This window comes from Nyctibius grandis, chromosome 3 (genome assembly GCF_013368605.1).
Source record: "Nyctibius grandis isolate bNycGra1 chromosome 3, bNycGra1.pri, whole genome shotgun sequence".
In the NCBI taxonomy this organism is placed as follows: Eukaryota; Metazoa; Chordata; class Aves; order Nyctibiiformes; family Nyctibiidae; genus Nyctibius; species Nyctibius grandis.
Window position 1 is genome coordinate 397,780 of NC_090660.1, and position 23,497 is coordinate 421,276.

Sequence of the window (23,497 nt, forward strand, 5' to 3'; positions counted from 1 at the left end):
AAATAAGCTTTCTGCAAAAGTTGCTGCATAAAATATTAAGCTGAGTGGATCAGGAATTCTTTCAAGCATGAAACCAGCTTAATTCTTCTGCAGGTACAAAGAGTGTTCACTTTGTTTTGGTTTATTTAACTAGGACAGTCCAACTAGGGACACTCATTATTTGAAGAAACAGGGAATTGGAAAAGCAGAAAGTCTCTTCCAACCTCTGAATAAAATGTAGCTAGGTGAGCTCTAGCAGTCTAAAATCTGGAGAGACAAAATGGCCATAAAAAGTCAGGGTGGTTTCTTCACTGCAGACAGTGCTTGCTTTGTAAATGTCAGCATAAAAGTGGTTTGTTAGTGTTAACTGTCCAACATACTTAATGTGCTTTATTCAGCTGCCTAAAATGCTGCATTTGTTGTTTCTAAGTAACACTATTAACACTTCTAAATAACTAACTACATCCATAGCCAGTTAATATTTTGATACAAATCTTTAATAGATAGTTTACCTGTTTTCATTAAAAAAGAACAGCAGTTCTTCACAATACAAACCTGTTTCTTAAGCTACAAAATGGCTTAAATGATGTGTGAACTTGCAGCATACATGTCTTTATAGCAAAAAAGGGACTAATGTTAGTGTAGAAGTTGTTGTTACTTAAAAATTAACATGTTTTGGTTACCAATCAAGTAGAATCAACCTCTCTTTGGGAAAATAACTGAAAATCCAATCATGGAAGATAAATCTATTAGTAGAACCAACATCACCCTGCTCACTGATCTAAATCAGTCATTTTAATCACTTTGGTTAAATTCTGCCCACTCTGCATGATTGTACTTCTGGTTCAGTGCCTTCCCCAAGCTGGAGGAGAAGAGGACGTACACTTGAGCCTGATCATTGGTGTGCATCTGCTCTAGATCACCCTGGGGAGGTGACCCTGCACTGGCACTGCCTGTTTTGGATCATATCATGGGCTCCCCTCTATTACATGGTAGAGATCTTCGCCTGTGCCTGCTCAGTGGTTTTCTTTGCACCTGCCCACCTCAGATAAAGCAGCTTTGAATAACAGTGGCCTGAACCCTCTGTGGGTCTTCTGAGGGTTTTTTCAGTGCATTTTTGCAAGCTGTGGTTTGGGTCCTTTTTATTTTTTTCCTCCAGTTGTTTTATTCTGTTCAGTCAGGTTTGTCTGGCCATGCTTGATTTGTAGGGGGGGTGTGTGGCAGTACAGGTGAGCAAAGAATAATTGATACAATGACGTGAATATAGAAACTGGATGCTGAAGCTTAAAAGATGAGAAGCGCAGGATCGTTAAGCTGAGTGCTCTGCAGAAAGTGTTCAGGGTAGACTGACAAGGACTTTCTTTCCAGATAAAATGATATTGAAGATTTAATGGGCAGTACTTGGAAACACAATTTATTCTTCCATGCTATTGATGTCCTCATAATTTGTGAGTGGCAGACTAAAGCGGGCCATAAAGGACTGTGGAAGGGCCATCAATAACCAAGTAAGAAAAATAATGTGCATCCTCTAAACACAGGCAGTGGTGAGGGCTGATGAATGACCTGCAGAGAGGTGATGGCACGGTTTAGGCAGCTGACAAAAGAGCAGGAAGGGAGGATTGTGGCTGGTGTTGAGGACCATTCCACAAAGCCTCTGCAAGCACTTGCAGTGTTGGGCCAGGGAGTCTGTTAAGATCCCTGAAGAGATGCAGCACCTCCTATGGCTTCTCCTTCCTCAGCAGAGATGGGAAGTTGGGGAGGAAAGCGTGAGGTCTCTAGGATCAACTCAGTGTTCCTAGTGAAGGGAAAAAAATGTATTTGAGAAGTTCAGAGAGAATGGACACCAGTGTCTGCGTGACTGAAGCTGCTGTCTGTCCAGCTCATCCTGAAGGGGTGGTGTTCAGCTTGCACAGGAGCAGGCAGGTTGTCACCACGTCTCTGAGTGATTGTCCTTGCTGGAGGAATGACTAGACGTTGAGGGCCTCGTGAATTTAGCTGTAATTGCATCATGCACAAAATATTTGGATGTTTAGTTGCACTTTTCAACCAAATCCACCAACAGATGAAACTTCCCTCTTCCCTGTGGGATGACCAGACGCTGCTGGCTTCGCTTTGTACGTAGGGAAAACAAAGCTGGAGAGAGCTTAGATAGTGTGCTGAAAGTCATGTCGTGAAGCAGTGGCAGAGTTAAGACTATTACCTAGTGTTCAACTCCATAACCACAAGGCATTTTGATCAGAACACGTTACCTGAACATGCCATGACCAAAATTTAAAAATGGTGCGTTTATTAGGGCATTTTCTGTAAATGCTGAGGAAAAAAAAAGCATAAACTATAACTGTTGGTTCCATTTCTTCATAAATACTCTTCTTTTTCTCTGCTCTTCCACACTAGACCTCTAACTTGGATTGAAGAAAGGGGACCAGGGATGAGACGTGAAAAGAAAATCAACTTCTGTTTCACAAGTGGTTGCCTGGAGAACTTCCCTCAAGCCCCAAGGTCTGCTGTGGGCCTTTTCATGCAGGATCAGAACCTCTTTGCCAAAAAACTGCTGGGCCAGGTATCCAAGGAGGAGCTGGCTGCTGAGAAATGGCGAATTTTGCGGTGTCTTGACCTTGCCGAGGAGATCCAACAGCACTGTGAACAGCCAGAGAAAATCTGTTCCTAAGACTGTTCTCAGGGAAGGAGGAACACGGCAGACGGGAAAGCTGTAGGGCTGGAGCTCACTGTTGCCATCAAGCAGTTACTGTTTCTGTTTCATTACCTTCTTTTTGACTAGTTGTGATTCCCAAGCTCTCTGGGTGGGCTGGGGAGCCTGGGCTATCCCCTGTGCCTTCTGGGGTGTGCCAGAACAAAGCCACATCACCCTGCTCTGATGCATCGCCATCCTTGCAGGCAGATGGGAACCTAGCAGCAACAAGCTTTCCTGTGGTTGCTCCCACTAGATTCAGTTGGAAATGTCCCTGAGAGCAGTTCCTGGAGGACTGCAAATACTAGACATGATTTTTGCTCAGGAGGTTTTTTTTTTTCCCCCCTTTATTTAGATATGTCTGAAAATGAGATGTCTCTCATTAGTATTCATGTAGTATTATCCAGAAAGACGTATTAGCTAGAATGAAGTTCTAGGTGAGTTTTCCACCTCTTTGCTTGTGCCACCACAGTCCTGACCTTTTCTTCCAGATGCCCTGAACTGTTCTTGGTGTTTCCTCTGATTAGTTGTGCCTGTCTGGGTTTTTGGAGGTTTTTTGCACATTGGAAATCATCTACCTTCGAACAGAATCTGCATTGATATCAAACCAGAATAGAAGATATCTTTTGTCTCTTGATAGATGCCATGTTGAGTTCACTCACTTAGTTTCTCTGGTGCCCTGTGCCAACACAGAAACCTTTTTCCAGCAGAGATTAGAACATGACATTAAACTAACGCATCACCTGCCTGCTTTCTACTGAATCTAAATATTTTTCTTTTTTTTTCTGTACTGGAAGCAGCATGTTATTGTCCTTTATTTGTGTTCTGTATCTAATTCAGCATGTGAATGGATCACTGCTAAAAATAATATACACCTTGCCTTTAAGAAAAAAAATATCTAACTCACTCCTGGAAACAGTGAAGTTCATTAGAAATAGGGATGAAATTAGAATAGAACTGTAGAAAATGGAGCAATTTGCAAACCTAGCCATGTGGTTATGGCACATGACACCTGTGGGGATGAGTCTTTAGGATTTTACAGTAGCTCCAGAGTCACGTATGGAGACATTATCACTTCCCTAAATGAGTGTTTTAGATTTAGGAGAAGCCTAAACAGTGCACAAAGCTATTAACAGTTCCTCTGTTTGCCTTTTACTTTCTAATTACAGCATCTGTCGGTGCTGTATTAATACAGAAGCAAACTTCAGTCTGCACAGTTGTTCTTGCAAACACAGAACCATCATTTCTTTCCTGTGTTATTCCTCGGGTGATTCTTTAATAAGGGAGCATAACTTGTGAATGTATATATAATTACAGCCAGCCAATATTGATGGAGAACAGTCTTCCTTTGGGTAAATTGTGTTCATTCAGGAGTTGGATACAGTTCAGTTAGTTTGAAATAGGGACTGTGTATTTTTTCCTAAATCAGTCAGATTTTAGGAGCAACTGGAGCTTGATATGTGAATGAATTCTGCGTGTGAAATTTGTTTAAATCTACTCAGTGAAAACCCTCCTATTGACTTCAACGGGTTGAAACCCACGTGGGTTGCCAGCAGATCACGTGCTTGTCCATCCGAATGGACACCTTTCTGAGCACTCACAGGGACTTCTTCACCAGCGTGATGGACATTGCCTGGGCAGGTCTGATGCTCTGTGAGGGGAAAAAGTGGGTTTGTGGCAAAATGCAAAATGTCAGTCTGTGATTGGAATGAAATTAAAATCTGCTGTGTATATCTGTGTTTGACAGCACACAAGAGGTCCTGTTTCTTGACAAACTCCTCAGCTGTGAATATGGGTGAATACCACTTGTTTACATGCTAATTCACAACGGGTAGCTGGGGAGGAAGGGCGAAGGGAAGGGAGATTCACACTCACCATCTAGAGGCATCAAAATTAGCTACCGCATCTCCCTGGGCGTGCTCTGTAGTTGCTGGCGAGAGCAGTATTCCTTTAAGAAACGGGGAATAATTACTTGTTGTAGTTGTTCCAACTACAGGTTGGAAGCTGTTCGGAATATGGGAGCTCTGTAGAGCAGCAGTATGGCATTGTGCAGTGAATCACCCTCTGGAGAAGCTTGTTTCTATAGAGAGTGCCTGGGGAAATTAGCTGGTTAATTTGAGCTGGGGAAGGCAGATGCCTACAGCTGGATATCCCACGCTCTCTTCCCCCGCCTCCAGTTCCTCCCAGCTACCCTGTTTGCCTCCTGCTGTCTGCCCTGTTCCTGGGAGCCTGCGGCACTCAGATGGCTTTTCCTTCAGCCCTGTGAACTTACTGTGCCACGATGGTTTGTATACCAGAGCTACTGGATGTTAAGCTTCAAATGTATGTGTTATTTAACCAGGTGTTGAACTCGCCAATAAAATATTGGAGATCTTATTCATTCCTTTTAGTTTCTGTAGTCCTTCATTGGCAGTTCCCATTGCCTGTGCTCAAAGTGGCTCTGTCCTGACCAGCTCTTTTCTGCCATTTCACTCCTCGAGCCCTGTGAAATCCTGCCAGCAGCTACAGGCTGTGATCCCATCCTAAAGCCCTCGTCTCTCTCCATCTCCTGTTTCAAAGGTTTGAATACAAGCGTGGTGGGGTTTGTGACCTTATCTCAACTCATGAGCCCTCCCCCAAAATTCCTGCCCTGCTGGCCCCGTCTGACTCCTGCCAAGTCTAAATCTCAGCTGTATGCTTCCAGTTTCCCATTCAACAACTGGTGTATTTGAGCAGTCCTTTTGAATCTGCTAAGTAGGATCTGAAATGGGCACTGAAATGAATTTTCTTGTGGCTTTAATAAATTGCTTTCTCATATATCAGAAGAGATTTTCAGATAGTATTTGGCACAGCCTGAACCCAGCTGGTTTTATGGATGCAAAGCTATAAAAAGGTAACTATAAGGTTGGTATATCCTGTTCTTTGGAGGTAGCTGCTTTCCTACTCTTTCTGCTGGAAATCACCCTGCTCCTGTGGGACACTGGAGGAAGTTCATTACAGTTCACTTTATGAACTCTGCCTGATGCTGTGGAGTTGTTATGGAAAGTGCTGTAATGCAAAATGCTCCTACACAAAGGAGGGATGCTCAGTTTGCTGTCACGGGCTAAAGCTCGTCTCTGACAGATGACAGGCACGGGGTCACTAAGTGCAACGTGCTAACTGAAACCTGGAAGAGGTGGTTTGATCCAGAGGCCTTTTCAGAGGGCTAGAGATCAGGGGAATGGAAGATTTCCAAAGAGTAAAGAAACCAGCTAGTGGTATGAGGGCTTGCAAAGCTGTGTGGGAAGCTCTGGCAAAGAGGGAAAGAAGGTGTGCTGATGTGCTTCATGCAGTAGCATTTGTGGTATGCTCTGTGCAATAGTAGTAAAACATAATACCAGGAAGCCAAGGATCTCCAGTAAAATAATGACTCCGACTTGCTCAAGACAGTGAGATACTTGGTTAGCCTTAAGTGCTGTAAGCTGGTATCTGTAGAGGCTGGATTAAATGAGGTTACAGGACTCCATTGAGAGACCTGTTAGAGTTTTTGTTTAAAGAAGGGATGTGGCAGAGGTGTTATCAGTGCAAACTTCAGCCCTAGCCCAGAAGACCCAAGCCTTGCAATGGGAAGACAGAAGATGTCCACGCAGTATAATGTGATGCTGCACAAAACACTGGAGCCAGCTCTGGCTGAGCTACCTCGGGTACCATGAGGACCAGCTTGTGGTGTAATTTCATCCCTCCATCCATATGTGCCCTGGGTCTCAGCAGAGCTATCTGCTGGTGATGCCCACAAAGCTATGGGAATCTTCCTCATGTTACAGCTGTTAATGTCACAACCTGTGTGCTAATGTTCCTGTCTACCACACCTAGTGTACCCTGCCATCCTGCCTGACCTCCCTTTCCCTGATAAAGGTTAATTTACAAAGGACCCAGTAACTTGTCTCCAAAACAGCTGGATTATCTCAGTGTAGTGAATAACTAATTCACTGAATTAGGGCTTTCTGATGCTTCATGCTTGGGTGTTATTCAAGTAACAGACAAGTAAAAATAAATGTTGAATTTTAAAATGCTAGGTTAAATATTAACAGAAAGATGGGAAAGAAGCTCAGCAGAGCTCAGTGTCAGGAATAACATCCCTCTGTGAATAATCTGTCACTCGGGATTTCTAAAACAGTCCAGAAACAAACAGGGCGAGGCTAGCTCAGTGTTAGTAGGAAGGAGTGGGTGAACTATCAGCTCTTCTTTTTCTCTTACGTAATTCAAATATAGTCTGTAATTCAAATAGTCTCTTCCCATGATTTTGGAAGCAGCACACTGGCAGCGGGTTTTATATTTGATTTATTTGATGCAAGGATTTACAGCTGTCGTCCTAGGCTGTGTAGGCAGCAGTACCCATGTTCTGCATGGTTCTTAAGGAGCTGTTTATATGTCTGTCTCTTGCCTACACCAATGGCTCCTCTGCCTTTTCGAAAATACACAGTTCCTTGTAAGTTGTCATCTCTCCTTTATTCTGTTCCTTATTGTTAGCAGCACTTGTAAATAACACGGCTTTGCAAAGTCCCAGTGAGGTTTTAAATGAATCAGGACAGCTTTTCTCAGTTTCCTATTTTATGAATTCCACTGCCAGTAGATTTGTTGTCAAGTTCAACAGTTTTCAGACTTTCCTTTCTAGTACTGATGCAAAATACACATTTATTGTAGGGAAGGTCTGGATGCTGACATTTTCCTATCATTGACTGTACCTGTAGCATTTTTGCGTATGGGGATAGTTTAAATTCCCAGTCTTGTTCACATAGTTCATGTTTAGACTTTCTTTCACTGTGCTGAAGTCTATTTCTGTCCAGATTTGTTATTGAAATTTCTTTAAGACCTTTTAGGATGGGAAGTTACAAATACCTGATCACCATCTTTATCTTATTTTGCCTTCTGGTAAAACCCAACCAGACCCAAACCAGCTGTGTCCATGTTTCTACCCTGTACACCCTGATCTTTTCTGCTAGTCCAGCTGCAGGGAACTCAGGCAGGATGGGTTTCTGTGTAGTTTTTCGTGTACACCTTGCCTCTCGCTGGGTGTGCTTTTTGCTGAGCGCAGTGCAGCCCACCTCTGCTGCAAACCTGCTGTGTTCGTCCGTTTGCTCCTCCTGTAATACCGTGTCCTGCTGTTGTACCCTCATCTCTGTGTGCTCATGAGACTGTTGCTCATATCTGCTTTATTACAGATACCTGTTTTATTACAGGACCATGCAGGTCATGACTGCACACCAGAGCACTCCCGTGTGCTGTTATACTTTAAGTTTCTCTGTGTTAACTCATCAGCCATTAGAGCTTTCTCTACCTTTGCTTTTGAGCTTGACTCCATTAGGAGCTCATCTTTCAACCTGTCATCCCAGCCTGTCAAGGCACAGTCATCTTGTTGTCAGCTGTAGCCAGGTTACACACTCATGAATCATTTTGGAACGTCCTTGATTTCACTCATCACAGAAGCTCTTTGCATGGAGGTGTTTTTCACTGGAAAATAATGAGATTTTTGTGTAGCTCAAGCACTGCATCTCAGTTTTTCTTTTTTCTGTTCTGTTTCAGTGAACTTGTCACTGGAGATGGGGGGCTCTACAGACATCCCTCCCTTTTTCCCTGGTGCGTAGTATTATGTGGGCTACATCTGCTGACAGCCCTGAGATGATTAGGTCTGGTAAGTGCTTGTATGCAGTCTGTTTCTCTGCAGCCCTTCCAGTTTGAAAAACCATGGCAGGCAGCGTGCTTCTTCCAAAGCTTCACAAGAAAAGCCCCCCCCTTTTTTTTTTAGTATCTTCTAATATCATGGATTTTGAAGAAAAGGACAAGGTAAAGCAAAAAGCTTTCCTTATTTTTGTTGTTTTCCATTGAAAAGAGTTGCAAGAACCCAAACCCCACCAAGTGTATCTGTAGGTGATGCCTAGATTTCTCCTGTGTAAAATGCCCATGGGTAAAAAGTCCCACTGTAATTTGGCTGCTCTGCATTGATAGGTTTTCTCCATGCAGAGGCACCTTTCCTTATGCTGAGAAAGAGCCAGTGGAAGGTGGGTTTTTAAAACAAGGGAACACAAAGGAAAAAAAATACTCCTGAGCTTAAGTTTCTCTTGCAGACAAGCCTGCTTTCCTTGACTGGTAGCTCATCTTCTCTCTGGACTTATCACGTCTGATTTTATGTCAGATGTTGTCAGGTTTTGGGAGGCTCTTTTTGCACTTTGAGGTGCACAAGGGCTTACACAGAGGATGTACCATGGATCCTTCTGTACTAGACATCTATCTACTACGTGGTAAGCTGACAGTGTGGGGGACTGGGCTCAGGGAGCCAGTCCCACATCCCAAGCTCTCGATCTCCTCCTTAATGTCCTACCAGAGGTGGTTTTGAAGGGGGCAAGTGTCCATGAAGGTGTTTGACATCAGTCACGGAGGGAAACCTGATACAGGAAGGCTCCCTTTGTCCCTTACCTCATATAAACCTTCCTCAGATGTACCTTACTTTCTTTTGAATTTTAGCAAACAGCCACATTCCTTTTAGCAGCCACCTCGGGGTGCTCCTCCTTGCCAGCCCACAGCACTGCCTGGCTCTGGGAGAGGAGGTGAGATGGAGGAGTGATGCAATGTGGGGCCCAGCACCACCTCCACTGGGAGTGGGAGTTACACCTCACAGTGAAGGCAAAGAAGGATTGGTGGAAACCCACCCAGGAGCAGGGTTTCACCTGGATGCCATGTCCTCTTTTCCTGCCTGCTAAGTTCCTACCAGGTGATTTGCAGTCGTAACAGCTTGTCTTCTGGCTTTGGAAAGCCTGGAGTGAGTAACTTGGAAATTTCCCTGTGAGATGAAGCTCTGGACTCAATATGGCATTGGGCTGTCCATATACCTGTCACGTAAACGTCTGGTTTTTGCAAGTAAAATTTAAACTAGAGCTTTATCTGTAGCACCACAAAGTACTGAGTATGAGCCTGACTGTTTTCTTCCTCCACCTCCTCTCTTCTCTCTTCATGTGCATTTTTGCCAGCTCCGGCACAAAGCCACGACCAGTTGTTCTGGTGGGTGAGGAGTTATTACAACACAGGTATATGGGAAATGGATAAAACTAAATAATTCCAATAAAGAAAGGGTAGGGAAACTTTTAGCTCTACTTTTAGTCACATAAATAAAATACTCTACAAGGTTGATGTACCCTCTGTGTATGTAGCTGAAAGGATGTTTTTGTGCATTGACATTCATTTTGCAATAGCTTATAAGAAGGTGTCACTCATAATGCTCTGGTCACTGAGTCTGTTAAGGCTTGTTTATTTGGCAGAAAACTGCAGTAAATCACAGTCAGGTGGTTATTACTGGCAGTGTAATGTCTTCCTACCAATGCAGCCCGGATCTTTTGGAAATTCAGGACACAAACTGAGATATGTCAACAACTCATACTGTCCTGTGAACATATTCCACTGATTCTTAATGCATTAAATAATCACAGTTTAATCTGCTTGTCTGCTTTTAGCCAGGGAACAGATTTGTTTTAAATGATGTCTTGCAGCTATTTTCTTGTTGACTGTTCATTCAGACTAAAGCAAACAGTCTTCACACCTTAAGCCTCACGTAGTAATTCCTATCCATGCAAAAGAGTATATGAAGGGCAATCACAGCAAAATGTGCCACATCTCCCCCACTTTCTTCAAAGTGCAAAACAACAGCGAGCCTCTCGAGTCGGTACTCATCTATTTGAATTCCACTTCAGACCCTCTCTGAGAAGGGTACTCCCAGTATTTTCAAACTACCCTATTTGGAAATGTCATTTGTAGTTCTGCTCTAATAAATTTAGTAGGAGAACTGTTTTCTGGTGCTTTAAAACTTGGTCTGTCGCCGTTTTGGGAAGTTGGAACAAACCTGTAATCAGCAAAATACTATTTTTATACATGTTTTGCATGGTACAAATGGTGCAGGAAATAAAGCAGTGAGGAATTGATTCGTTATAGCAGCCAGTGATATATCTAGTACGTACTTGAAATGTGCTGGTTTCCAGCTATGCAAAAAGATGGAAAACTCTTCTGAAGAGCCTGTTCAGGGGTAGCCTGAACTCTGAATTTTGACCCCATCCTGTTGTTCCCTGTGTCCCTGAGCCCCACAGCAAGGTGTGGGGGTCTGGGGTATTTAGGATATTTCTGCTGCCTACAGAGGAAAAGCTGTAGAGCTCGGGGGGTTCTGTGCCAGGTGCCTGGACAAGCTGACAGCCAACACATGGAAATACTTGTTTGGAAAAGCCGAATGTGTCCCTGCAGCACGGCACACGAGAAAGGCACCATCACAGTGAAACAGAATTTTCTTCTATCCCCTCATAACCAGGGCAGGGTGCGGGGAAGGCATGGGCTCTTGGGAGGCATCACAACCTCTTGCTGACTCTGATGGTGATCAAGAGAAATGGAAGCTAGAATTTGGCAGAGGGAAGGACCATGAAAATGCTTCCTGCCTGTGTCACCCAGGCCAAGTAAAGTGGGAAGCAGGGGGACCATTTGTCGTCTTTTGGAAACTGGCATTACGTACTTTTAAATATATATGTGACCTATGTATTTATTCATGATTAAAGATGTATTTCCTCTTAACAACGTGTTTCTGCTCTGTGAAGTGACTGTAGCATGAAGGATTTCTAAGCTTCCCACCCTCCTGCAGCTCTGAGATTAAGAGCGCTCCTTTCCTTCAGGCTTCTGCCTCTTCTCACACCATCCGCCGGGTCCTTCCCTCCTGGCCCATCCCTGCCAGACATCAGCCTCTGCCCGTGGCTAGCACAGGCCAGCTGTGCCAGAGACCCCTTTTCCTCCGAAGGCCCAGCAGCCAGGTGAGGGCTCGGGGGATGAAGGAAAGGTTCATCACCTCTTCAGTCAGTCAGGTTCAGCCCAGGCAGCACTCGTGCTTTTCTCTGAACCCTTGTTTAGTGAAGGAGTGTTTCTCGTGCTGAAGCTGCACTGACGTGAAAGGCAGCAGGTCACTGAGCTGCCTCAGTGCCCTTGTTTGCCAACACCAAGACCCTTTCCTCCAAACCCTCAGAAAGCCAATGCCTGAGGTGAGGACATGATGAGATGTGGGGGATTCCTTCCCCTTCCCCTCTCCCTCCCCCTTCCTCTTTCCTTTCTTCTCTTTTCTCTTCTCTCTCTTTTTTTTTTCTTTTATTTTAGCAAATCCAGCTTGGTTTGTAGACAAGGATTGTAACTGATGCAGACTTAGAACAGAAAGCAAGTCTTCTGGGACCTGTGAGAAAAAAAATGTCCACTGTAGACTCAGGCTGGCTGGAGGAATGCAATACCTTCCAGATGTTTTGTAAGGGGATATATTAGATGGAGGAGTGGTGCTGGCTTACCTGTAGTTCCTCATACTTTTGGTTTGAGTTGGGTTAAAAAAAGAAGCCTCAGCTGCAATTAGTTTGTGTGGGAGAAGTCCCTGGTTTTGAAGCAAGACTCGGCACGGAAACTCATATTAGGATCTTCAGGATGTTCATTTATGAGCAAAATTTTCCTGAGAAGGGGGGATGGAAGAACAGGGGAAGCTGGAGAATCACCTAGATGGGGAAGTGGGGGGAAGAAATAATAGAATGACAGCTCTAAACTTCCTGTGCAACAGCACCTTAGATGATACAATTTTTCTCCAAGCAGATATTGCTGACTTTTAACACTAATTGGTAGCTCTGGCACTCAGGTGGGTTTCTGTGAAAAAGCTGTTTTCAAAAATAGAAGTCCAAAAGGGTTTTATATTTCTTCCTAAATCTGAAGGTTGTTTTGTTTCTTCTTATAACAAAAAAACCCTCTCAACACAAAAAGTAAAAACCTCAGAGGAGAATTAGCATTTAGGGTATTACTTGAAATACAAGTTTGCTGTAAATTTCACTCCCTGAGAGGCAGCAGTTTGCTGTGTTTTGCAAGAAGATTCAGCCAGGACAAGGATTAATTTGATTATCTTTATTTATTAATGCTTATTTTCTGACACAGTAAAAAAAAAACCCCTGGTATTCTCGAAGGGAGGAGGAAGGGACAGAATGGATGGCCCTTCATCATGTGGGAAGAAGGAGGACATCTGAAAATTAGCTCTGTTTCCAAACTGGGAGCTGGCTTTTCTCCCCAGAGAGACATTCCTCCATCTGCATTGCTACTCCGAATCAGCAGAGCTTCAGAAAAACTGGAAGAGGTCGTGGCTGGAGAGAGATTAGACAAGCAAGGAGCAACATGATGGGGACTCAGGGAAGATGCAGCCTCCAGCAGCAGAGATCAGAAGAGATTTAATTTCCCCTTGAAACATGGTCCTTGTGACTGGTATTTCCAGCGTGTGACCAGAAATCACTAGCAAGAAGAGCACTGTGCAAAGCTAGGTAAACCTAAGTTACTTTTCTTGGGAAAAGAGATGTGTCCAGTGTTATTAACTCCTCCTCACCTCCTGAGCTGTACTATTTTGGCCTTAGGCAGTGTCAGAATTGAGGTCAGGTAGCCCTGTTTCCTGCCCACTTCCTTAATTTGAATTTACTAGATTGACCTTATTGGAAATGCAGCCCACAGACTGATCTGCCATCCTCAGAGACACACTCATGGTTCACCTTGACCCTGACTGGCTGTAAAAAAGGCATCTCAAAGCTCCACGCGAAACAAGGACGTCATGGATTGGCAAATTCAATTTGTTGCACTTGTCACATAAAAAGAAATTTTCTCTTGCAGTCCAGCAACCTTCCCCTGCAGTATGTAAGTCTGGAATTATTGATCTTATTTCAACTTGTATGCAAATCCAGTAATCATCCTGGGTTTTGACTAGTAATTGCTAGTGTTAAGTGCTGCAGGCACCAGAATCTGCTCTGTCACTTCAAGAAGGTGACACCTGTATTTGGACACACACACAGCGTGCAAATGGATCGAACCACTGGGTTGAATAGAAAAAACATATGCATGTTATTAGGTCAGGATAAAGAAGTAGTCTTTTTTAATCCACTGAATTAGGATGTTTTTTACCAGATTTTATTTTTTTTTAGTTGTGAATCCATTTTCTTTTGAGTGTATAGAACAAGTCCTCCAAACGTCCTTCATAGCTTACATTGGCATACTGCCTCCTCTTGCTGGTGCCTTTTTGCTTGTTATCTTTGTCCTACCATAAAATTCAGAGTCTATTGACTCAATTTGTGCAAGATCCTTTGTAATAACTCTAGCAAAATGTAAGTTTAAGCAGAATCAGCTTTTAGTAACCCACTTAGTGTGGTTTATTGAAGCATAAAGTTTACAGTTTGGCTGGAGGGCCTTAGAGATGACTCAAGACAAACAAAACACATGAAACATTTAACGCTATTAGAACATGTGGGGTTTCTAAACCAAAAGAAAAAGGGCTACAAATTGCTGTGTTGAGCTGATATTACCATCATAACACCTTCTTTGCTTGTTGGTTCTGCCTTACTGCTCGCTGTTGGTGTCAGTGGAGCAGATCCCCTGGTGTGGTTGCTTGCTTGTTAAATGAGCTGTCCTAGAGTAGGTGGGGATGAAATAGTGGCAGAGAAACAGTGACTCACTTCTCCTTTGAGAAGCCTTTGTCAACATCCTTTGAGACTGATGAAGTGGATGCTTCTCAATATGAGCTACTAAATGTCCTGGCTGGCCTTGCACCAGGTTTGAAGCGAGCTGAGCATGAGTGAGGAAGGGCTCAGCGAGCTGAAGCAAGATAAGATTTGCAGGTGGAATTAGGGTTTTGGCAGCATGAAAAACGGCTGGGAGCAAAACTGGTGAGAGCAGGCCTTGGAGGATATCTCAGAGAAGAGAAAGGAACCTGTAGGAAGGAGAATCTGGGTCTGGATTTGGAAGAGGAGAGGGGGCCTGAGGGAGGGGAAGTATGAGTGAGATGGTTTGGTGGGAGAGTGAAGCATTTGGGAAATGGAAGGCATCAAGTAATTTTAAGATGGAAGAACTGAAGCTGGAGTGGTTTGCATAAAAATCAGGTGAAAATGGGAAAGAGTACGTGTCCTGGTGAAGAAAAGGGGCGGGGAAGAAGCATATTTGTGGTCCTCAAAATAAGACTTTTTATATAGAGAGAAAGAGAGAGACTTGTGGAAAGAATGGGAAATGTAATGGGCTTGGAAGTGCTGATGAGAGACAGGGAATTTTAGGGAATTAATATAATACAGGGAAAGGAGGAAGGGACTTACAGCTCAGAGGCAAGATGGGCTTGCAGAATAGCAGGACAGAATATGAGTTGCAGCAGAGACAGGATCATCCAGGGAGAAGAAGGGGAGGAGCAAAGCCTGAGGAGATAATGAACTAGGCATAAAAGGAAGAGCAAAGTAGTAGAGTGCAGAGGAAAACGAGTTTTTAGGTGAGAAGACAGGATACACTAGCACTTCATTGTCTTCCACCATCCTGTTGATACTTCTGTTATCTTCCATGTCTGCTTCTACTTTTGCCATTTTCTCCATCCATCCATCCATCCATCCATCCATCCATATCCATCCATCCTCACTCATCAGGAAGATGTTCAGCAGGCACCTTCCTTGACCTCAGGTTGAATCCAACATTGATCCAATAAGCAGAGAGTCAGTTGCAGGATTGACTGCTGGTAAATTACAGCTGAAGCGTTCTGCTTTCCTGTTGCCCACACTGTATTGCCTATGGTTTACTTCCAGAAGAAGTCTCTGTTATTTAACTCTTTACTTGAAACCAGTGTTTCTCTTCCAAACAACGCCAGATTTTTGAATTTTTTTTTTTTTAGTGGCTCTTTGCAACATCTGCAAACAGCTGGAAGTCCTGTGTGTTGGGGCAGATTTTGCAGGGAAGCCTCTGGGAAATGCAATAAAAAGAGACTATTTTTGTGCATGGATCAATAACTCTGAATGCAATTGTAGCAAGTCAGAGGAAATGGTGATCATGTAAGAAGGGGCAAAGGCTAAATTAGACCACTGAGTGAGAATGCTGCTTACCCTGGAAAATCCTACTGTAATCTTTGGCTAGAAAAGCCTGTGCAAAGTAATCATAACTGACCAAAACTAAAGGGACCTACAGTGACATTGCAGAAGTTAAAAGGAAAGTTAGTACTGTAGGAGTAGGAAGGGATTTTGAGGGAGTTTATAAAGATCACGATTCAAGGAGGTCAAGCAGCTGATGATCCCAGAGGGACAAATGCAGTGCTTGTTTGCAGCCAGTTTGCAGACTGGGCTCTTACTGATCTTGGAAACGTGAGTTACAGTTATTGGGAGCAGCAGGTAAGAGATATGGGATGTGAGATGTTCTGGGAAGATGCATAGGTAAGTGTGCAGCACCTGGTACCGAGTCCCTCAAAACCTCAAAGATGTTGTTATACAAATGAATCAGAATGTGCTTGAAGCAGGTGCTGGAAATCCCTAAATCTTTTTGTGTGTGTGTGCGTGTTTTTGGGTTTTTTTTTTCAATAACAGCATATTGACAAGAATAGAGCACAGCTGTGGTTATTCGGTGTTTGACAGATACCGACTACGGCTACAGCAGAGCCAAAGGAGGCCTTGAAAGAGGATGTGAAAAACTCAATGTACAGCTAGAGAGATGAAGGAGAAAATCAGAAACTGGAGCAGAAGATCACAGAAATGAAACCTGACGCACGCTACAGCTTTTGATGCCCTGGCAGAAAAAGCTGAGAAATGCTCTGACATGTCAAAGCAGCAGGAGGGTAATTTGGTAGGTACTGGAGAGTATGTGGAGGGTGGGATGTTCACGGAGGCTGCTGCCAGAGAGAAGTGCTAGAAGGCAAAGGCATTCACCTGCAAAATGGATGTTTGTCAATAAATACGTCCTTAGGCAGCGAGCCAGGACTCGTACCCTTATTCTCCTGCTTGCTTGGTAACATCAGAGAGGGAGAAGAGGGACTATGTAGAGAAGGAATGAGTACTGTCACTGGGATGAGGCCACAGAGTGTGTCCTGGAGTGTTTCAACACAGTGCAGAGAACAAAGTGAATTTCTAACTTCATTAGAGGGGTAGGTAACTGACTTGAAAATAATTTATCCGTAGCCATTCTTGCATTCAGAATCCACTAACATAGGAGTGAATTTGTAGCAAATCACGGTGGACATCCTGCAGATACTCCAAAATAGTGTCGGCTTCCAAGAAATCATGGAGAAAACTGTAACAGTGTCCCCCTCAGTAAAGCCAAAGTACCTCAGAAATGCTGAGCTTGGTGGAGAATGAATGTCTGGGGGAGGGCAACATACATGATTCTGCCTGATCTCACAGCAGAAACAGGGACAAATATACACAGTTTTTAAACCTTCTCATGAGCTTTTTATCCCAGTGGGATCAAATGTAAAATATAATGGCTAAAGCTGTTCAGAGAATGCAGAGCAAATGTAATTTTTCATCAAAGAAAGGAATAAACCAGAAGTCACTCTGCATATAGAGGGGAAAAAGCAAGTCGATGTATAACTTTATTAAATTATTTATTAAGCAATGTGTTATTTTAATGCTTGACAACTGACTCATTAATTATTAATTTATTAATATAGGTTTTGTACAGTAAAAAAAGTTTCTTGGGAAGTAATCGTGTTCCCTAGCAGCCCATCCTGCTGCAGCTCTTAAGTCCATCCGCCAGCTGAGCCAGAAGAGTATTAGAGACTTTGATCTCCTCTAATTCTGCTCCAGGCATGACAGAGCAGCACCCTCCCTCCTCACTGCCCTGAAGCAACGGCAACTTAATCTGGAAGTTTTCTTCAGGGTGACAAATGTTGACTGAATTTAGCAGTGGGATCTGGCAATGGAATCATTTGTAAGTCATTGGGAGCATCAGAACATGTTTAATTACGTGCAGTTTTGCAGATTATAATGTGAAAACCTGCCAAACTTCCAGTTGCCATGACAGCTTTGTCACAAAAACTGTGTATGTGTTTACATGGAAATGGTGACAGAAGTGAGGCATGAGTTTTAAGTGATCAGTAGATGAGATGGTATTGGGGGCAGGGAGGGAATTTGGCATCCCAAAAGGGAAAATGTTACAAAATGGAGAGAAAGAGAGATTTGGGATGCAGAAAAGTTAGAAAACTCGGGAGGAAAAGGGACACTTGGAAAGTTAGCTGAAACTAATGTGAACTAGCAAGGATTTTTATTAACAAAAAAAGCAGAAAAATTATGGAAATTAAGGATTTAAAGAAAGCAGGTATTGTTAACATAACAAAGGGACGGGATGTCATGGAGGTATTGATCTCAGAGTCCCTGGGATTGATCCCAGAGGACTGTGCTCCTGCTGTCAGCTTGTACTTGTGGGTTATTTACATAATCAATTAAACTCTTACCCATAACTCATTTAAGTGGCGAACTTTATTCCCAGAACTGCCCCTTCCTGCCCTGGAAATACCAACCTACAGCCTTGCCAAGGCATAGTTTACTCTCTAAGGCCAAGTTCACCCATGTTTATCCTCCAGTTGTAGCTGTTTCACCTCCAAAGCAGCCCAGTGTGCTGGTACCCACTTATCATCCCTCATCACCCTCCTGTAACTGCAACGTCTACGTGTAACTGTGCAAAATCTCAGTGCATCAGAGCAGTGCTGCAGAAAACAGCTGGGAGAGAGAAATTCCCCTAGAGAGACTTCATCAGTCTTGGGTCTCCTCCACGCTGTCTGTCCTACAAATTGTTAACCATGTTCCAGGGGGACAGGATGCTTCAAGATAATCTCTTTGCTCCTCTGGGACAAGCAGAAGCTGCCTGGTGTTTCATTGGTGGTTCATCCATTAATGGGAAAAAACATGACCTGACCAATGCTCAATAAAGTCTGTTTGTACACTAGCAGCTACCAATGAAGGAACCTAGGCAAATGGTCAGGGTACATCTTTCACCCTGGCAGCATGGACTTAGCTGTTCTTCCTGATGTTGTGGTCTGAGAAAGAAATGAAGAGCAGCCTGAAGTGTATATTTAGGGTTATTTATGTGAAGACTCTCTCTGGAGTCTTGTAGTGTCTTAACAGATGGAGCCAGGGCAGAGATTCATATTGTGATGCCTGTTTATTAATGGAGCTTTTCCTGAGACAGGGGAAAAAATATGTTTTTGTAGGAAACCTTTTTCCCTTCCCTGGAATGGATAACGACATCTGGACATCTACTATTCAGCTGCGCTTGGGATGCATATTTTCCCCAGACAAGTATTTCTGACTCTCATGACATTCTGTTTGCTTAGAAGTAGCTCCAGTAGCCAGTTTCTTGTTCCCACAGAAAGCAGTTTGAATAAAACAGCAGTTCTGCTGCATGTCAGTGCCCTGTTTCTTTGTTGATCTCAAGAAACTTCTTGTTTATCTACACTGACAATGTAGAAAAACACGGAAAAGTAAAAATTTACCGGGGCCATTTCTTGCTCAATGGGTGCAACAACAGGCTGTTGTTGACTCTGTTGTCTGCAAGACAGAGTTTTGAAGTATTAGGGAGATTTAGATAGGTAAGGGATCCAGATTATGATGTTTATTTCTGAATGCCTGTTTTACTGAGAGGCAGAAAAAAAGGAGTGTTGCTGGAGGGGACGCTGTGAACTCTCCCTTCCACTCATCAGTCCCTGTGAAAAAGATGGAAATGTCCTCTTTGGCTCTTTTACCCAGGCAAACATCCCTCCTTCTGACCCATATTCTGCATCAGTGAGGTTTAAATCGAGCGAGAGGGGCAAAGGCCTGGAGTCAGGGGAGTCTGGGAGAGTAGGGAATAGGGAATGAAGGACTGAACAGAGAGGCTGCATTTATGGGAAAGATCAGATTAAAGGCAAACGTGGAAAATTTTGATATTTTGCTCCCCTTGAGGCATAATTTACCAGCTGGGTACCCCTGTAGGAAGAAAATGATTAATTGGGAGTGTGGTATCTAGTAGTTCACACAGACTACAAGTCCTGGAGTAATGACAGTGCCAGCAGCTTGACTTTTCAAAGATAAGCAATGATCAGTTTACCAGCCCCCACAATTTCTGGCCTGTGGAATGGTACCAGTTTGGCATTCAATGCCATGAGAACTGGCAGGGCTCAGGGAACACAGAAATGCCCTTTAGTCATTATTTCTTCCCACTGCCTTGTGCTGTGCATCCTCTGTTGAGACTATGGGCCAGCATGGCCCCGAATCTGCTCTTAAGCCTGCAAGAATACAGATCCCGATGCACAAAACCCAATAACCACCAATTTTAAGGTTGGCAGATGACACTTGTGGAGCTGGCATGCAGCAAAACAAAGCTGCTGCAGCGTGGGAACCCAGCTGGCTCCATCTCTCTGTAACTTATAGTTGACATTAATGGAAATCTTTTCATTAGTACTAAAACCCCTGAGGGCTAGTTCTGCTCAGTGAGTTGTTTGGGCCGGACATGTTGTGTATATTTACACAGAATCACACAGAATCACAGAATCAACCAGGTTGGAAGAGCCCTCTGGGATCATCGAGTCCAACTGTTGCCCTGACACCACCATGTCAACTAGACCATGGCACTAAGTGAGCTATGATGGTCATTGCTTCTTCAACAGCCAGGCTAAATTGTTGCAATTTTTTTTCAAAATTTTTGCCAGGACTCCCCACATTTAGTTCAGGGATGAACAACCACTGAACTAGGGTCTCCTTCCTGCTCCCTCCCTCTTTGTCCTGTAGTGTCTCCATTTCCCCTACTGCTCCCCACGTCTCTTCTGTGTCCTCTCTTGCCCCCTTTTCTCTCTGCTGCATGTTGCCACTTACTGATGCAGTCATGCTAGAGAGAAACAGCATGTTTGGAAGAAGAGAAGGTGACTTTACTTTCCCAGCCTGGCTTGTCGTGCCTGCAGGTCAGTATGCACTCTCTGGAAGGAAGGATAAGAAGAAGGATATAATATTACTAAGACATCCCAGCAAAGAACAAAATCAGTCTTTAATCTCATCAGCAGGTGGAAATGCAGGACATGGCTGCGTAATCAGAGAAAACAAAGTCTTTCAACTTGCTTTGCATATATAGTCTATGGCAAACTCTTGATTGCAGATCAAACAATTGCATTTTCATATTACTGCTTATTTGTTCTCTAAAGTTTGTGGATTGCTGAAGAAGGTTTGCTGTGCATTTATGTTAAAAGACTGAAATAAGCAAGTCTCCTAAATCCCATCAATGACAGCTTCTTGGCTCTGAGGGTAACCTGCACCCTCCAGAGATACTCACAGCAGTGTGGCTTGCTCCTGGCATACGGATTACCTTGGGTGCTCCTCCAAAGCAGTGAAAAGGGGATTAGAAGTGACAGGAACAGCAGAGACAGTTTTGCAGGGTCTGAAAAATGGATTTAACAGAAGATGGTGAAACCACTCAAACAAATCAAGTCCCTATTTGTCTTAATCTTGCACACACACGTATGTCTGTCCCCCTGTGTCCCGCTGATTCAGAACACCACCCTCAATGCCAGGGAATCATATACATGGTCCATGGCCCTCCATGCACCTCTGAAGGTGCCAGGCAGGGTAGGGCTGATCTTGGTGGCCTTCTCTCTGCGTTCCTCTGTGAGACAGCCAAAGCCCAAGGCTTCAACTCAGCTGAGTAAGGTGTTATTTGGACAATTCCGTACCAGCACGTGAAGCCTTTGCTATTCTGTGCAGCTGGAGGTTTGCTTCTGTCTGTCTCAGCCTCTGCCTTTTCCTGGTATAAATTAAGGTGCTCCTGGACCCTTTACAATGGTGAGATGTGTATTTTTGCATCTCATTGTAATTGCTTATCCTACAGGAAAATGTTATTACACTACGGGTGTGCAGCATCCTGAAACCTCAGGGTATGGATGACAAAGAGCATCCCTGTCGAAATAAGTGGCTTTGCAAAGAGGAACAATACCTGTCTTGTGCCTACACTAAGCAACTCAGATTTTGTCTGGAAGCCTGGCATTCTTCCACGCTCAGCAGCCTGTAATTCTCTTGTAATAATTTTCTCCTCCTTTTTTGGGATATGAATATAAATGATATTTCTTACTTTGGGGCATTTGGACAGGCTCCATATAGATCCAACACACAAATTCATTGTAAACAATGTGTTTGCCAAGGCTCACTCATGGATGTTGCTCTTGATTGTGTCTGGATTTCCTCTGGTTCATGTCAGGAGAGGTGACAGAGGAGCACGTGCCTCACAGCAAGCTGAGGACCATGCTGCAGAGCAGCCTGGCAATTCATGTGGCAGCACGCTCACAAACTTCCAGCAATCTCTAACAGCCACCACAAAATAAATTCAGAATGTTCCCTAGTTTTTTAATCATATTTTTTGAAATAATTAATGCTTTTATTAGCTTTTAACAAGTATCAGTTTTTCTTTCTATCAGCACAAGCCTAAGGATGAAACCAGCCAAAAGCAACAGAAGTCTTTTAAGGGCCTCCTTAATTATTTCAATATCAAATTTAAAAACAAGCAAAAAAAATAGTGTTGAGGCCTAAAAATAGGAAAGCTGTGAGAATTAGAACTTGCTTTATGGCATATTGCGTGAATATTCTTGACAGGGAAAATAAAAGAAGAAAATAAAATACTAACTCATGTAGTCAATATGAGCTGTTTAAACTACTGCACTTTTCTTTTTCAGCTGCTTTGGAAGACAATCATCTTCCTCACTTTCACAGTTGGTTTCCTTACCTAAGCTATCTTTTGGATGCTTTTATGTAACAGCAAAATAAAAATATCCCAATACACTAAACTGTTGTAGAGCATGGTTATATGTGTGGGACAGCATGGAACTGAACAGCCTCTAAACCTCCCCTGTCTTCATCTAAGCCTTTATGCTGAGTTGAAGATGTCATTATTGGCTGGATAATTTTCCAGAGTCAAATACAAGTTGTTCTGTGAGCAGCAGGACTAACGAAGCCTCGTTTGCCACGTTCTTTGTGCCTTTTGTACCTTAACTCCCTTTTCCACGTGGAATGCCCATTGTAAAATGCCTCCCACAGGAGACACCAAGCGTGCTGTGACCTGCAGTGTCTCTCCCTAGCTGCCTGTTTTCCACAAAACCTGTACCAGATAGGTCTGAGACTATTTCCTCTCCTTTTCAATGGGATTGAAATGGGTCAACACCCTCCAAAGACATTAGGGTTACCAGGAACCACTAAGCAGCATCTCATCCCCAGGCGAGCACATTCCTCATCAAATTAGCGCTACTGTTAGTTAAAAGTTGTAGCCTGCACCATCTGAGATGGAATGTGGTCAGGTAGAGACCTGGGTATGCCCTGGTGCACCTTGGAGCTGTCCCTAGATTATTATGTTCCTACTGTGTTGAAAATAACAAGACTGGTTATATTTATGTCCCAAATAACTGTGTGGATTTTTGTTCATAACAGTAATACTCATTACCTTAGATTTGTTTTTTTTTTTTTAAATACAGAATTAAAACTATGTGCAGGGTGAAAGCTGCTGTCATAATTCTCAGTGGATGTGAAACTTCCGTATTAAGAAGATCAGAGTTTTAAATTAATCTAAAAAGATGAGCAATATGTTAATTTGGGAAAAAATACCAACTATCTGGAAATAACAAAAATAAGAGGGAAAATAAACCTGCTGGTTAATTTAGGGTTTATTTTTTTTAAGCCAGAGAGAACTGACATGTTTTGAATTTATTTTTCTGGGTTGTAATGGGAAAGACATGGCTTGGTGTGGGGAAGCACAAGCAGCTGCCCTCTCATGTCTTCTTTTTTTGTGACTATTAAAGGGTTACTTGGAGACACGGTGCAGCTGTCAGTGCCATGGCCAGAGACAGGGTTGTGGGTCCTTTCTGTGGCCTGAAGCGTGAGTAACACCTGCAGAGTTTGGAGCAGGAGAAAGTGGCTGTGGTGGCACGTGGGTAATGTTTTACTTCTAGCACAAGCTTCCGTGAGAAAATGAAGGATGCAGAAGACAGGAAGGCAAAGGGGCTGTCGTAAGGTTTCACAAATCTGTAAGGAAATAAATGCATCTGGCTTA

The 23,497-nt window shown here is 43.4% G+C and overlaps 1 protein-coding gene across 3 annotated transcripts in view; it reads left to right on the forward strand.

Moving 5' to 3' along the window:
* The window catches only part of BLVRA (biliverdin reductase A), a 28,737-nt gene extending 20,471 nt beyond the window's left edge, over positions 1–8,266 (forward strand). For 2 of the 3 annotated variants that reach the window (XM_068396644.1, XM_068396643.1), the window contains exon 7: positions 2,374–5,017. In XM_068396644.1, the coding sequence (XP_068252745.1) occupies positions 2,374–2,647 (274 nt within the window). In that variant the 3' untranslated portion in view covers positions 2,648–5,017. Of the gene's footprint in view, positions 1–2,373; positions 5,018–8,209 lie in introns of those variants that run through there. The other variant, XM_068396645.1, reaches the window with a different exon arrangement.
* The last annotated feature ends 15,231 nt before the right edge of the window (positions 8,267–23,497 follow it).